Below are 17,440 nucleotides of genomic sequence, written 5' to 3'. Positions count from 1 at the left end.
TTTGAGAGGATAAAGATCCTCTTTTTGTTGGAGAGAAAGAGAATGGTAACAACAACTTATTTAATTAAATGATGGAAGTATAATTCTTAACTGATCAGCAAATCTTGTATTTCCAATTGTCAATTTTTAAAAAAATGTTTTTTCCTCATATAAAAGCAAAATAAGTTTAGGAAATAAGAAAAGTACAAAGAAGAGAACTGTAAGCATAATCTCGTATCCAGAGAAAACGCACAATTTTTGTCCAGTCTTTTTTTTTAAATAAATTTAAAGAACTGGAATAATACTTTCATTATAATTTTGTACTGTCTTTAAAACTTAGCATTGTACTATAATCGTTTTCCAAATTTATAATATGATACTTGAAAGCACAATTTTTAATGGCTGTATTGACATGTGTACCATCATTTGCTTAGCTATTACCTTACTGGTGACCACTGGGGTTATTTCTAATTGTTTGCTATTGAAATATACTAAAATAAACAACCTAGTACATAAATATCTAAACATTAATGTTTTTAAGTCTATTAAATTGGTTGAGCCTGTTTATACTTCCATCAGCAGCCACCAACTTGCCTGGAACAGCAATGACTGTTATTAAAAAAAATTGGCTCAGCTGGTAGACCAACAGTGGTTTTTCATTATTGTTTTAATTTATATTTCTTTGTTTTTTGATGAGGTTGAATAATTTTTATATTCATGAGCAATCTTTGATTTTTTGTGAATTCTTGGTAGTGCTAAGTTCAGTATTATTCCAGTTCTAAAAAGACACCTAAGAAGAATCAACTAAACTAAGAAGTGGGGCATTTATAGGCTGTCAGGGTCATTTATCTACAAACTAGTTAGACCTGGTCTTTTTCTTTCTGTCCACTTTAAAAAAAAAATAAATTTATATATTTATTTATTTTTGACTGTGTTGGGTCTTCGTTGCTGCGTGAGGGCTTTCTCTAGTTGCAGCAAGCAGGGGCTACTCTTTGTTGTGGTGCACGGGCTTCTCATTGTGCTGGCTTCTCTTCTTGTGGAGCACAGGCTCTAGGTGCACAGGCTTCAGTAGTTGTGGCACACGGGCTCAGCAGTTGTGGCTCTCGGGCTCTAGAGCGCAGGCTCAGTAGTTGTGGCGTACGGGCTCAGTGGCATGTGGGATCTTCCCAGACCAGGGCTCAAACCTGTGTCCCCTGCATCGGCAGGCGTATTCTTAATCACTGCGCCACCAGGGAAGTCCATCTATCCACTTTTGCACTGCTCAGCGTAACAAAAAGTTTAGGTATATGACCTTCACCATAAAGTCTGTCCCAACTTAGTAGAACAGAGGTAGCATCTTCCCTGAGCATGAAATTACTACAGAATTTCATTCATACAAAAATTCATTTCTGGGGCTTCCCTGGTGGCGCAGTGGTTGAGAGTCCACCTGCCGATGCAGGGGACGTGGGTTCATGCCCCGGTCTGGGAGGATCCCACATGCCGCGGAGCGGCTGGGCCCGTGAGCCATGGCCGCTGAGCCTGCGCGTCCGGAGTCTGTGCTCCGCAACAGGAGAGGCCGCAATAGTGAGAGGCCCGCGTACCACAAAAAAAACCCCACAAAAAACAAACAACAACAACAAAAAAATTCATTTCTATACATCCCACAAATACTTATATTTTAGCTTATTTATAATGTAAACATTCTATCTTATGTATTTTAATGTTTGTTCCTCTATTAATGGTGTATCCCTGAAAACTTTTAACTATTTAAGCCTTTTTTCACACTATGATAGAAACCTTCATTCTATGAATGAATATAATATTTCATCATTGTACCTATAGATAGGAACATTTGACAACTGCAAAAACTGAGGCATAATGATAAGTAATTAAGAGAGCTCCAAATGGTGCCCATTCTTATCCCTAATGACACGTATAATCAAAGAGATATACCACGTAAGCAAGAAGGAAGTTTGGGCCATCTGGCTCAGGGAAGTGTCTGGGGTTTTGTTTTGCTTTCTTTCCTTTGTTAGGACTTTGTCATCTAGGGCTTTTCCAAGAAAGTGAAGCTTTAAAACTAATCTAAAAAATAGCAACAGTCTCTCATTAGAGGAAAATCAGGAAGATAACAGAATTTGTTCACAAAATTACCACGACAGGCCTGGCAGTCATTCTGGAATTACTGCTGACAATAGCTGAGAAAGTTATGGTGACGCTTTCCCTGGATTTGACAGGTATGAGAAAGCTCGACAGCAATAGCAGAACTGAGATAATTAGTTAATGGCTACTAAGAAAGGGGCATTACAGAGCGTGGAGAAGCAATGGTTCCAAAAAAATAACCCCAAACCACGAAGATGCTGGAAGTGTGGGAGGGCTGCAAGGCAAGTGGAGCTGGCAGGTGAGTTCTTCAGAGAGAAACAGCAATGGAGGTGTCATTGTGTCTTGTGAACAAACAATCACAAGTTTCTGATTTGTGACTAGAGAGACATTAATCTTCTATTTTTACATTAAATTTTGCTATTATTACATGACTAAGGTCAGAATTCTGTTTCAAAACAATTTATTTGTTTTAATTTTTAAAAAATCAATTCATAAACAAGAGTGATCCCATTATTTTCCTTGCACTGGATTCTAAAAGAGCTACTTGGGAATATTACACATAGGAGTTGAAAGTTTTCCTTTAGTTTGAAAGGGGCAATTTGTAAACCTGGCCATTACAGAGGTAGTTGCAGGAAGAAATGCAAACCTGCAAGTCATAAGTAATTCGAAGTACAAAGTTATGTCCTGCACAATTTCCCTTCTGATAATCAATCTCTCTTTTTCTATTACTAGTGTAGATTTCCATCTTTCTGATCCTGGCCACACACAGTCAGAATTGTAGGGTGGTCACTGGAAGCCTGTTTATTAGAGCAAAAACCTCTGTTTATTGAACACTTACTATGTATCAACACTGCTACAAGTGTTTTATAAAAATTAACTCATTTAATCTTCAAAATATCACTATAAAGTAAGATAATAATAGCATTGTCACTTCACAGATGAGGAAACTGAAACACAGAGAGATTGAGGCTAAGGTTATGGACTCAGTCCCAAGGAGGAGAGTTACTGTAGTCTGTCCCATGGTAAAGACAGCCCTAACCAAAGCCAGCCACATCTCAGATGCATGCACTTAGTCACAAGAAACAAGCATGACTACTTGTCAACAGCCTTCCTCATTATTGAGAGAAGACTTCCAGTGTATGACCTACTGTTGGTGGTCAGTGCACATGACAGACACTACAATAATCCAAGATCTGTAGGTGATTTCTAGAGCACAATTCACACTTCATTTTTCAAAAAAGATGAAAAACGTACCAAATCCCACTCTAATCTATCTCTTAACTTGAGAAAAGACTTGACAGAAAACAAGTGAGAATAGAAATGAAAAGGTTACCCCTCCCCTCAAATCTGTAAGAATCTGGAGAAAACCTGAAAAGAATAGAGACCCTGACAAAAACTGTTATTAGTAAAAATTAGGTAAAGCATATAAGAGTTTTGAGTTTAAAAATGTAATGCCCACTACTGGGTATATACCCAGAGAAAACCATAATTCAAAAAGACACATGCACCCCAATGTTCATTGCAGCACTATTTACAATAGCCAGGTCATGGAATCAACCTAAATGCCCATCTACAGACAAACGGATAAAGAAGACGAATGGTACATATACACAATGGAATATTACTCAGCCATAAAAAGGAATGCAATCGGGTCATTTATAGAGATGTGGATGGACCTAGAGACTGTCATACAGAGTGAAGTAAGTCAGAAAGAGAAAAACAAATACTGTATATTAATGTATATACGTGGAATCTAGAAAAATGGTACTGATGAACCAGTTTGCAAGGCAGAAATAGAGACACAGATGTAGAGAACAAACATATGGACACGAAGACCAAGGGGGGAAAGCGCGGTGCGGGGGAGCGGGGGATGAATTGGGAGATTGGGATTGACATATATACACTAATATGTATAAAATGGATAACTAATAAGAACCTGCTGTATAAAAAATAAATAAAATTCAAGAAAAAACAAAACAAAACAAAAAACCCCCCAAAGAACTGTGAGCAATAATGAATTGCTGTAGTTTGAAACCACTAAAGTCAGGGATGGTTTGTTGCACAACAACAGATAACTTGAACAACCTCTGTCCTGCTATATACAGGCCATACTGCTGTATCAATGTCCCCAGCCTAACGTTATCTGTAGACAGAAATGGGACTGGAGAACCGCAGTGTAGAACCCCTGAGTGCAAGGAGGTAGAGTGTGGAGCTCTGAATAGACAGGCCTCAGTTAGAATACTGGCTCTGCCACTTACAAGCTGTGACCTTGGGCCAGCAACTTAGCCCTCTCCTATGTATGAGTCCAATTATATGACACTTTTCTTTAAAAGGAACAGAATGAGATGGAGAAACTTTTCATCCCAAGTGGAACTAAGACAAGAAAGGAAAGAATTATTCAATTTTTTTCAGCTGTTCTGCCAGAAGCAGTCTATTTCTGACTTGGCCATTCTCGCAGAATATGATACAAAAATAGAAGAGTTGTGCCTGAATTACCCATTACAGAAACTAATGTCATATTTGAAGAAGATCTGAGAATTGGTTTGGGAACGATCTAACTTAAAGTCACTGTACTCTTGGAATTACAGTAACATGTCATTTTGATTTCAAACCATGTAACACAAAACACTAAGGCAGATTTATAAGCTGTTTTTCATGCATTTTTGTGGGAGAGAATTACATTGGTACAAACTATCATCCAACAGGCAGCAATTTTGCTAAACTCTTGGGCATTGGTATTTATAATATTCTAGGACAGAGGGCTTACCTTTCAAATAATTTACCTCAGTCTGAAATAAATTCATGATAGGCTATTTTTTTTTTTTAGGCTATGTTTTTTGCACATAGAACATGTTAAGGTGTAAAAGGGAATTACAGAAGGGAAAAATCTGATCCTCAAAATTACATTAAAAATGAAAATTAAAATGTTTATTGACCAAAAAATATATGCAATAAGTATGTATGTACACAGCTAATTAAGCACCTTTAAAGTCACTTATGAAGAATAAACAGCATAAAACAAATGTTACGTTTATGGACAAATGGGGTCCTCCCTGCAAAGAAAATGTTCTCTGTTAGTAACAGCATGGGCACATCTTACTTTTACTGATAGGTGTCTAAAATGTACCTCTGTCCTTGATGGAATGTCTTCAGTTTCTGCAATTTCAGAGCTAAAGGTGTATTCAGACTCATTGCTGCTGTGGGTGGAGTCTGTTCTCTTGTGTCCAGGCTTAGGCACATTCTGCAAGACAAATAAGCAGTTATAGTTAACACAACATAATTAAATAATTGAACTAGGCATAGTTAAGACAGCATCCACCTTAACTCAGTTCTAATCCTCACTCGCTGACTTAATGTTCTCATGCCCAAACGATCTGTTCCATGTTGTATTAACAAACTCTTACAAAAGGGTCACCTTCGGAGCTCCTCAAAGAATGAGAAAGATGCACCAGGAGGGCATGACAAGCACAGTCACAAAACCAAATACTCGAACAAGAATCATCTGTGATTACTGGCAGAGTCCGCTTTTTAAAGTTGTGAGTGGCTAGTCGCACTGGGTGAAGCATAGGTATGATGCCTCAGCATCTAAGGACTGTAACTGACTTCCATGTTGCAATCAAATAAAACCTACCAAAAAGTTCATAGGATATATTTAATGATAGCATAATCATTTTACTGCACCGTATTTGGGCATAAATGGTAAAAAGAAAAAAAAAAAGTCAGGGGAGGGGGGTTTCCACTTAGGCGACTACAATTTCTGTTAGTTTTATGCCTGAAGCTGAATCTCTGGAGTCAGCAGTGGGAAGGATGAATGTGCAGAAGAGGCAAGGAAGCTGCTCGAAGAATCCTGGGAAGATCCTTGGGTTATTAATTCAGGGAGTCCAGGTGACACTTCTATGGCATGTGGTACCTATGAACTAGTGTTCAGAAAGCTTGTGGGGAACAGAAAAGCAATTGTAGTCCCTTCCTTTCTGTAGGAAAAGGGGTTAGAGAATGACTTGAAGGAAGAAGAGATAAAAAGGCTGGGTTTGGGCCCCTCACTCCTAGGGTGCCCCCAGCAGAAGACATGGAAATGTTCAGTGGCCTGGATTTTCTAGGGTTACAAATCCTGAGAGCTTCAGAAAGGCCTCCAAGAGCTTTGGGATCTGTCCAATTTCCTTTACTCCTTCCCAGGTGCAGGAAAAGAGCCAGAAGCCACAAAGGGCTTTTTGCCTCTTTCCTTCCAACATTCAGGCGTATAGAGAGCAGACCCATCTGTGCAACCACAAGGAAGCCAGCCCCCAGGGGCAGTTGAAAGCCCCTCAGCCCCGCCCAACCTGTATGTTCTATGTTCATTAGTGTAATTTTCTTCTTTTGTGTGTGTGATATCTTTGTCTGGTTTTGGTATCAGTGTGATGTTGGCCTCACAGAATGAGTTGGGAAACTGCCCCCTCTTCAATTTTTTGGAATAGTTTGAGAAGCATAGGTGTTAACTCTTCTTTAAATGTTTTTTGTTGGGAGTTTTTGACTGCTGATTCAATTTCATTTCCGATATTTGATCTGTTCATATTTTCTATTTCTTCCTGATTCAGTATTGGGATATTGTATGTTTCCAGGAATTTGTCCATTTCTTCGAGGTTGTTCATTTTATTGCCATGTAATTGTTTGTAGTAATCTCTTATGATACTGTGTATTTCTGTGGTGTTGCCTGTAACCGCTCCTCTTTCATTTCTGATTTTATTTATTTGGGTTCTCTCTTTTTGTCTTGATGAGTGTGGCTAAAAGTTTATCAATTTTTCTTATTTTTTTCAAAAGACCAGCTCTTAGTTTTGTTCATCTTTTAAACTGATTTTTAGTCTCTTTCATTTCCACTCTGATCTTTTTTTTCCTCCTTCTACTAATGTTGAGCTTTGTTTGTACTTTTTCTAGTTCCTTTAGGTGTAAGGTTAGATTGTTTATTTGAGATTTTTCTTGTTACCTGAGGTAGCATGTATCGCCATTAAACTTCCCTCTTAGAACTGTTTTTGCTGCAGTCCATAGATTTTAATCATTTTGTTTCCACTTTCATTTGTCTCCGGCTATTTTAAAAATTTCTTCTTTGGTTTCTTCAGTGACCTATTTGCTGTTTAGTAGTGGTTTGCTTAGCCTCCATGTGTTTGCTTTTTCAGTTTTTTTTCTTGTAGTTGATTTCTAGTCTCACGGCATTGTGGTGGAAAAAGATGCTTGATATGATTTCAATCTTCTGGATGATCTGTCCTTTGATATAAGTGGGGTGTTAAAGTCCCCTACTATTATTGTGTCACTGTCAATCTCTTCCTTTATGTTTGTTAATATTTGCTGTATGTATTCAGGTGCTCCTATGTTGGGTGAACATATGTTTACAACTGTTATATTTTCTTGTTGGATTGATCCCTTTGTCATTATGTAATGTCCTTTTTTGTCTCTTGTTATAGTGTTTGTCTTAAAGTCTATTTTGTCTGACTATTGCTACCCCAGCTGTGTTTCCATTTCCATGGAATACATTTTTCCATCCCCTCACTCTCAGTCTGTGTGTCTTTAGAACTGAAGTCTCTCACAGGTGTGTGTGTGTGTGTGTGTGTGTGTGTGTATTTGTCTTGTTTCTATTATCCATTCTGCCACTCTATGTCTTTTGATTAGAGCACTTAGTCCATTTACATTGAAAGTATTGATAGGTATGTACTTACTGCCATTTTGTTAGTTGTTTTCTGGTTGTTGTAGTTCTTTTTTGTTCCTTTCTTCTTTTGCTTTCTTCCCTTGTGATTTGATGACTTTCTTTAGTGTTATATTTGGATTACTTTCTTTTTGTGTGTGTGTGTGTGTGTGTGTATCTATAATATGTTTGTGGTTACAATGAAGTTCATAAAAACAACAATAAATGAGGTTCAATCACACATATATACATATACAAATATATTTAATTATTTAAATATGATGATCTCAAGTTCAAATGCATTTTAACAACCATGCATTCTCAGTCCCCTCCCCACGACTAGTGTTTCTGTCATCATATTTTACATCTTTTTGTTTTGTGTATCCCTTAACTACATACTGTGGATATAGGTTATTTTACTACTTTTTTGTCTTTCAGCCCTCCTACTAGATTTATATGTGATTGATCTACTACCAAAACTGTATGTTTACCTGTATCAGTGAGAGTTTCCCTTTCTAGTTGTGGCCTTTTCTCTCCTGCCTAGAGAAGTCCTTTTAACATTTCTTGTTAAAAGGTTTAGTGGTCCTGAATTCTTTAGCTTTTGCTTGTTTTATCTTTTTATCTTCCCTTCAAATTGGAATGATAGCTTTGCTGGGTAGCGTATTCTTGGTTATAGGTTTTTTCCTTTTATCACTTTGAATATATCATGCCACTCCCTTCTGTTCTGCAAAGTTTCTGCTGAAAAGTCAGCTTACGGTCTCATGGAAATTCTTTCTATGTAATTAGTTGCTTTTCTCTTGCTGCTTTTAAGATTCTCTCTTTATCTTTAATTTTTACCATTTAAATTATAATGTGTCTTGGTGTTGACCTCTTTGGGTTGACCTTGTTTGGGACTCTCTGTGCTTCCTGAACCTGGATGTCTGTTTTCTTTCCCAGGTTAGCGAAGTTTTCAGCTATTATTTCTTCAGATAACTTCTCTGCCCCTTTCTCTCTCTTCCCCTTCTGGGACCCCTATGAGAATGTTATTATGCTTGATGTTGTCCCAGAGGCCCCTCTCAAACTATCCTCATTTTTTTAAAATTCTTTTTTCTCTTAGCTGTTCTGAATTGTTGATTTCTACTACTCTGTCTTGCCGTTCACCAATCCATTCCTCTGTATCATCTAACCTACTGTTGATTCCTTCTAGTGTATTTTTAAATTTCAGTTATTGTATTCCTTAATTCTGTTTGGTTCTTCTTTATATTTTCTCTTTGTTAAACTTATCACCATGTTCATTCGTTCTTTTCCCGAGTGCACTGAACACCTTTATGATCACTACCTTGAACTCTTTATTGGGTAGATTGCTTATCGCCACTTTGTTTAGGTCTTCTTCTGGGGTTTTGTCTTGTTCCTTTGTTTGGAATATATTCCTCTATCTACTCGTGTTGCTTACTGTTTGTGTTTATTTCTGTGCATTAGGTAGGTTGTTTAGGATTCCCAGTCTTGGAGAAGTGGCCTTATGAAGGAGACATCCTATGGGACCCAGCAGCCCATCCTTTTAGTCACAAGATCTATATGCTCTGTGGGTGCCCCTATGTGGGCTGCATGGGCCCTTCTGCTGTGGTGGGGATCACTGCTTGGATGCACTGGTACATTGGGATGGCCCTCGGCCTGCTTGGCTTCCAGGTCCTACCTAGTGCAAAAACTGCCAGCCGGCTGGTGGTGGCTTTGGGTGCTGGTGTGGCAGAGGCTGCATAGCCTGGGGGGTGTCTCAAGGCTGGTCCCAGGTTACTGATGGATGGGTCAGTGACCAGGGTGGCTGGATGGGGGGCTCATGGGGCTGGTGCCAGCTCACTTGTGAGCAGGTAAACCTCTGGCCCTAAGAGGCTAGAGGGAGGACTCCAAAATGAAACTTGTCTGCAGCAGTGTCCTCATGGTTGGAGCTCCCCAAAATGCCTGCAGCCAATATCTATGTCCCCAGGGTGAGCTCCAGTGGCCTCATGCCCTCTGGAAGGTTCTCCAAGGTTAGCAAGTGGGTCTGAACCAGGCTCCTTTCAAATTATTGCTTCTGCACTGGGTCTTGGACATGTGAGATTCTGTATATGCCCTTTAAGAGTGGAGTCTCTGTTTCCCACAGCCCTGTGGCTCTCTTGTACACAAGCCCCACTGCCTTCAAGTCCAGATGCCTGGGGACTTGTCTTCCTGGTACAGGAACCCCAGGCTGGGGAGCCCGATGTGGGGCTCAGACCCCTTGTGCCTTGGGGAGAACCTCTGCAATTGTGTTTATCTTCCTGTTTGTGGGTCATTTATATGGGGTGTGGGTCTTGACTATACGTGTCTCCACACCTCCTACCCATCTTGTTGAGGTTCCCTTTTATATCTTTAGTTTCATAAAATAGTTTCTGCTAGTCTTCAGGTCATTCATATATACAGCTGCTCTGTAAATAGTTATAATCTTGGCGTGCCTGTGGGAGGAGGTGAGCTCAGGGTCTTCCTACTCTGCCGTCTTGGCCACTCCCCTCCAAATTACCTTGTGTTTTATAACAGATATTTCAGAGCATTTCTGGCCATCTGTGCCATTAGGTTACATTTAAGGCCGATAGCTGTAGGAACAAGATTGCTAGGGAACTCTTTGTTTCCTGATAGCAGGATAAGTAGAACAGGGAGGGTGCGCAGAACTATTAAAAGTTCAAAATGTACTTTGGCAGATGCAGAAGAGTCCTTGAAATAGATAAGACAATTTATTACAAATAGAGGCTGAATTTTCTTTTTCTAGGACTATATCTTTGAAACTACAAAAACTATATAATACTTGATTATATAAATATTTGCTTTATAAGCAAATTTTATTTTAAGTCATTCAACACATAAAACAAAGTCCACCTACACTGACTTTATACTATCTTATAATCCAGTCTTCAAAGTGTTTGACTTTACAAAATATTTATGAAAAAAGTGATATGATTTCTGGGATGTGCTTTAAAACAATCCAATCCACTGGATGGAGTGGGATGGAGGGTAGAATGGGGGATAGAAACGTGTTGACCATTTTGGATTGAGTGATGGGTACATGGAGTACAGGGGGGTTCATTCTACTTTTCTATCTAGTTTTGCATATGTTTCAATTTTTTTTTTTTTTTTTTTTTTTTTGCGGTACATGGGCCTCTCACTGTTGTGGCCTCTCCCGTTGTGGAGCACAGGCTCAGCGGCCATGGCTCACGGGCTTAGCCGCTCCGCAGTATGTGGGATCTTCCCGGACCGGGGCACGAACCTGTGTCCCCTGCATCGGCAGGCGGACTCTCAACCACTGCACCACCAGGGAAGCCCTCAAATTTTTATATATAAAAAAAATCAAAAGTATTTGACTCACAATCATCAAAGTCATCTCTTCCTTGAGGTCATCATATCGTTCTTCCAAGCGACTGAACTCATTCAGAAGGTTCTGATATCTCAGCCTTTCATCATTAAGATCGAGTTCCAGTTGTTTTGTTTCTTCTATTAACTTCTTTTCCATCGTCTCTGAAAGAAAGGAGAGGGAAAAGCATACCAAAGATGGCTCCACAGAATGCAAGAATACAAAGATGGACACTGACTTCCAGTTTCTTTGGGAGGGGTTCTACTTTTAGCACCACTATGATCTATGAAGAGTATCTTAGTGGAGGTAGGGAAAGAGAAAATACCATGACCAAAGAATAATTTATTAATAACAACAACCGTCATCTATTGCATTGTTCCATGAACAGAACTAGTTCATTCATTGGTTACAGCACATCCTTCATAAACTTCCACTAGCCATCATCTAGTAACTAGAGTATACATTTTTTTATTATTCTGTTTCAGGCTATTCATAAAATTCTTTTGTCCCAAAAGTCAGAGACATTCCTCAAGCCTCTGGGGGAACGGCGACTTCTCAGCGAACCCAGCTGTACTGCTCTACAGAGTGTCTCCATTCATCTCAGTCCCCAGGTTCTGTCTTACAATTTCCCAACGCTGTGAGCTCCCTTGTTGTCCTATTACTCTCTCGACTCTAATCAGGTAAGATCCCCACACCTGGTCCTCTGTTGTTACCACTCCTATGTGCTGCTGGGGGACCTGACCTTTCCATTTACTCATCTCACTCTACTCTCTCTGTTGCCAGGGGCTGGCACTTAGATAGGACATCATCTGGAGGTCGGAGATTAGCCCTTGATTGCAAATCAAGCGCAGTAAAAAAGCCTTAAATCTCAGCTGCATGTTTTATCTCAATGAGCTGACCCAGTCACATTTATAAACATTAAGCTTCCTACCATTATGGCCCACTTTACCCTCATATTTTGTGGCTATATCTTAATCTGCCCTGCCTGCTTCTATTGCATCACCATTTCTTTCTCTGTCAGCTCCATGAGGGCAAGGGCTGCCAAATGTCTTGTTACAACTGCCTCCCTGGTGTCCAATACAGTGTTTCCCTACCCTAGGGCTTTAATAATTTGTAAATAAATGAATGAAAGAACTTCTTCTCTCTATAACGTTCTGTAAATTGCTTTTTATTCTCACAAGTTTGTGGAAGCTGCCCAAGGCTATCAACAAATTTTCCTTAGGCAAATCCACTGTTATTGTCTTTGTTCTTATCTTTCAGTATCAAATAACATTTTCTATTTTCCTTCAAGAATTCTCATCATTCTGGATTTTTCCACTGCATTCTGCATCCTAGCCTCCTTTTTTCCATGTTTTCAATGACTTTTCTCCTTCCCTCTTAATTTTCTTTTCTGGCTCCTTTTCTTCACCTTATCCCTTATTTATGGTTATCCTATAAGGCTTAATTCCAGATTTTCTTCTCTTTTCTATATAGTATTCCCTTTAATGGGGAGGAATGGGGCAGTATGGGGAAAACCACAGAAGGCTCTCTCTTTCATCTCAATTTGCTTTCACATCATCTCTATCTGGAGGCCCCAGCTGACATCCAAATTTTAATACTCAAACAACTGACCTCGTTAATTTGCTTCATAAACAGAGATTGTTCCCCTCAATTTCCTCATTACTAATAACACATTATTGTTTTGATAACTCATCTCAAAACTTTAGAAAATTTTCAGAAACTTTAGAAAATTTTTACTCCTTTTTTGAACACCACATCAAAAATGATGATATATGATATACGATTCTTTTCATATAATATATTTTCACTCTAATCAAATCTCTTCCTTTCTATTTCTATCACCAATTATTGTAGTTTAGATATATATTTTCTTAGCTCATGTTTATGTACATGTGGATTCCTTGTAAATTATCACCATTTTAATTTATCTTACAAACAGCAAATGAAATAAATGTCCATATCTAGTGTCTTTTTTTCTTAAGGTGGCAAAAAGTGGTTGATCTTAGGAAAATAATACCCATTGGTTTAGCAAAATAAATAATATATACAGATGCATATACTCATATACATATACATATTAGCTCAAGAATTGGTCCTAAAACAACAGGACTCCTATAAGCCATAAATCATACATATAGAACAATTTTTTTAAAAGTCACATGATACTGACTAATACTAATTGATATTTGTACATAGGGAGACCAGATTTACAGGTTCACCAACTAATTCAACCAAATATTTAGAGTGCCTGCCTCCAGAACTCTGCAAATTTACTGATGACAGTCTAAGCAAAGTTGTAACTTATAAACCTTTGGTCTGAGGTTGGTTGGAGTGCAGTAGGCTGGGCCCACATGAGGCTTACCTGTCATCTCCTTAGCCTGCTCCACGATAAGGTGATTGAGGGCCTCTTTTTCCTGCTTCAGCAGAGTATTTTCTTCCTTCAGATTTGATACCAACTATAAAATGAAACAATAAACTGAGATGGCTGCCACAGACAGAGGCAGCCGGATACTGAATACAAAGACCATACATACAGCAGTCACCGGCAGGCACTCCTTACTTCCACATCTCACTGCCTCACTTCTTTGCCGAGTTATATCTGGTCATCCTTCAAACTTGTTTCTAGCATTACCCTCCAGAAAGCTTTCCCAGAAACTCCCTCCAATTATATGTCTCTCCTTTGGGGTACTACAGGACCCTGAATATGCCTCTTTATAGCCCTTATAAATGATTTACTTTTACTTCCCTGATTGACTAGAAATTCTTGGAGGACAAAAATGACTTGCTGTTATTGTTTTACTTTGTACCTTGAGCATTTAGCAATTGCCTGGCACCTAGTAAGCATTTGCGCTTGAAGCAATGATAATGCCTTTTCACACCAACAAACTAATGCAACGTTTATGTGTACCCATGATTCAAGCAGAGAGATTACAGAGGTTAAGAAAAATATGAAAGTCATTTTGGTTTTGGAAATTCACTGAAGACCTTCCAAAGCTCCCTGCTCTCTGTCTTGAGAAAGAGAATTTCATTTTCATCTCCTTTCAAGAGTTTTGCAAGGCTGTAAACTTTTATTCCACATTTAAGCATTGACCTTACAACACTGTGAATACACTTAATGCCACAGAACTGTACACTTAAAACGATTAAAATGGTAAATTTTATGTTACATATAAGCATATTTTATCACAATAAAAAAATATTGACCTTTAACTTTCTATTTCCTGGTTGGATAAGGATTCTCAGGAAGCAAAAATCAAAACCAAAGGAAACTTTGCTAAGTTCATAATTTATACAGTTCACCTTTGGAATAGAATGTGTGCTTGTTATAAGTGAAATTTGAATTCCTTTCTCTAAGCATAAGTTCAAGGCACTCTTAAAGCAACAGCTTTACTAATAAAGAGAAAGTTTAGGAGTTCAGAGACAGAGAAAGCGGGCTCTCTGACTAAGGATCCCTGAAGAACAGGGAACTGAGATTACAGCACTGTGCCACTGCACAAGTCAGGCCAGAAGGTGTTCCTTCTGATGGTCCAGTGTCTTCCCTCTGTGCTGATAAGGTCTTAACGTCTGCTCTCAGTAGAAAGGTTGAGTTCTCTATGTGCTCTTGAGAGAGGCTGCTCTTTGTCAGAGTATGCAACCAATCACCTGTGGTGCTTTTTCAAAATACATGTGCCTGGTCCACACTCCCAGAGCTTGGGCAGGTATCTTTTTAAAAACTCTCCAGCATATTCTGAAATACACTCCTGGTTAAGAACCACAGTTCTGCTGGACCTTCTAGGCTCCTTGGTCAGGCTAACTGGCAATGTAGCTTTCCAGACCACAAAGCTAGCTCTCACAGGGAAATTTTTTCATTCTTCCTCATTATCACACTCCATCTAAAAGAATTAATGGTAGTGCCTACAGCTATCCTTGTGAAGGCAGCAGATAATAAAACGAAAGGAGAAATCTGAATATGTTCAGGTATACTATTCTATCAGACGAGAAAGGTATGAACTTGACTTTGAAAAGGAAACGAGAATACTCCTACCAAGCTTAATTCTCTGTAGTTTCGGAGGAATTTGGAAAGCTTCCAGGGACTCAGGAAATGGGGGAAAAAAGAGAGAGAGAGCACAAGAAAGAGAGATCTTAAACCTCAACAGTATCCCATTGGATACATATTTGAATTCTGAGAGAACAAGCTTGCTATGTCAAAGTAACATATTAATAGCACTGCTGTTTCCAGATCAGAGCCCAGATCTGCTATAGATATAGAAGGGATTATTTTATCAGGACCCTGAATACCATGGAAGGATTGCAACTTTATTAGCTACACTATCCTACCTGAATTGTGTCTAAGCTCCTTCGAGGTTCTTACTGTATAAGCTGCTGTTAAGGTTCAGAAGTCAGTAAGGAAAAAGCATATTGGGATTCTTGCCATAGTTACAGCCATCAGTCAACTCTGTTTTCATTTAAAGATGGTAATACTAGTGGAATCTCTGAAAACCTATTACTTTTTTCCAGTAAGCCTTATGTTGAGGTATCTTTACTTTGTTTAACCAATACATCTCATTACTGCTTGAGAACCTTAGTGTTTTCTGTATTTAATAAAGTTTTGATATAAGTTAATACAAATTTGTAGTGTGGAAGCACTGGTCAATCTGTAAGCATTTTCATTGTTGTTCTATCTGCATAGCAGCTCTTGGCTACGATCAGTGTGCAGACATCTGGATTTTTTCCTGTTGGACTTCTCAAAACAGTCTTAATGCAGGTTTCCATAAAGATCCCTACTATCAGCTACTGACAGTTCATTGTGATTTACTTCTTAATCACCTTTAACCTGCTGAAGAAAAAAGAGTCTACACTCCACACAGGTCTATTCATTCAAAGAAAAAGGGTGTATAGTAGGTTCTTGGCCATCACTTCTCTTCTTATAACACTGCTTTGCCTCTGTTCTTAGGAGAGTAAAAGGTTTTACTAAAAGACCTATAGGTACTCATCCAGCATATGGAACAGCTGCTTGGGGGAAACACTAATAATGAACAGTAAACCAACTGAAATGTCTGTTTACCTTCGATTGAAACCAATATTGAGCCACAAGGGCTGGGTCAAGATGACAGCACAACTCCTTTGTGGAAGGAGTAGACGGGGATATGAACATTAGCTCCTACCTGCTCAGTTTCCTGTTTGTATCTATCAGCACACTCTTCAATGGATTTTTTCTCACACTGAGTTTGTTCCAGGTCTTTCCGGAGCTTGGCAATTTCTTCCTGCAGACTGAGGACACGTCCAGTAGCAATCTTAGCTTCTTCCTCACTTAGTTGAAGACGTTCTAAGTCACTTCGTAGTTTCTCGGTCTCAGAGTTGTATATTCCTTCCAGATTGGTCAGTTTCTCCATGAGGCATTTGTAGTCTTTGTTCTTTAAACACACACGTAAGTGACAAAAAGTAAATATACACACCACAAATGCATTTAGTGAGAAAACCATGCCTATTCATCGTATTCATGCTATATCATCATAGTGCTGATATAGTATCTAACCAAAATTACTAATGACAATATTTAAAATAACACCATCAGCACCCTCTTAGTGATACAAAGAGAGAATGGGCACAATTATTTCTGTTTTACATGATGAGCAACATAGATGTGATTTTCTCATAGTCACAAGGTGAGTTCCCACAGTAAATTCTCTTTCTTGATTCTTAATCCAGGAATAGGAAAATCTATACTTGCTTTTGAAAACAAATCAGTGTGCTACTGAAAGCCACGTGCCAGCTAGTGATGCATAAGAATGATAAAATGGCCTCAAAAATCACAAGTTTCTTACAAATCCCTTTGTTTACCATCTGGAAACTCCTCTTCCCACTCAGAAAACCTTTCTGATGAATCCTATTTCATTCTCTTTTCTGTTTGTCTTTGTCATCCTTAGTATTTATGTATTACTAACTACCTTTATATCATTTGCATGTGCTAAAATATTACTTGGTAACTATCTCTAAGAAATCAAACTTTTATCTCTGCAAACAGACTGCAGATTTCTCAGAAGCATGGACATTTTCCTGCTTCTTTTGCCACCTCAATGCTAAACAACTCATCTGTAAAAGGAACAATACACTATACACAAATGAATGATAATGATGAAAGAGCTTTGTAAAATATAAAGTACAATATGACTCTCGGTCCTAACTGTTTGGAGTGCTAGTAAACCTGTCTGTGTTCTCGAAAATAATTTCCTGCCTTGGTCCTTACAATTATAATCTTACCTATGAGCTTGTCACTATTTCCACATTCATTAATGCCATTATTATTTTACTTTTTTTGCGAAGACTGAAAGGTAAAGTCAAGAGGGGACAATGCTGAAGATGACCCCAGTGGATTTTGTTAGGCATGCTGCACTTTCAGGACTCCTGTTTAAAACACA

The 17,440-nt window shown here is 38.7% G+C and overlaps 1 protein-coding gene across 2 annotated transcripts in view; it reads right to left on the bottom strand.

The window, feature by feature from the left end:
* MYO5A (myosin VA) overlaps positions 1 to 17,440 on the bottom strand; it is a 186,781-nt gene that overhangs the window by 45,797 nt on the left and 123,544 nt on the right. For both annotated transcript variants that reach the window (XM_070044918.1, XM_030878718.2), the window contains exons 22-25: positions 16,187 to 16,435; positions 13,405 to 13,498; positions 11,058 to 11,206; positions 5,186 to 5,299 (exon numbers count right to left, since the gene is read on the bottom strand). In XM_070044918.1, coding sequence (XP_069901019.1) covers positions 5,186 to 5,299; positions 11,058 to 11,206; positions 13,405 to 13,498; positions 16,187 to 16,435 — 606 coding nt within the window. The remainder of the gene's footprint in view (positions 1 to 5,185; positions 5,300 to 11,057; positions 11,207 to 13,404; positions 13,499 to 16,186; positions 16,436 to 17,440) is intronic.

The sequence above is a fragment of the Globicephala melas genome, chromosome 2 (assembly GCF_963455315.2).
Source record: "Globicephala melas chromosome 2, mGloMel1.2, whole genome shotgun sequence".
In the NCBI taxonomy this organism is placed as follows: Eukaryota; Metazoa; Chordata; class Mammalia; order Artiodactyla; family Delphinidae; genus Globicephala; species Globicephala melas.
Note: the sequence above shows the minus strand (reverse complement) of the source record. Positions and strands in the feature narration are given on the sequence as shown.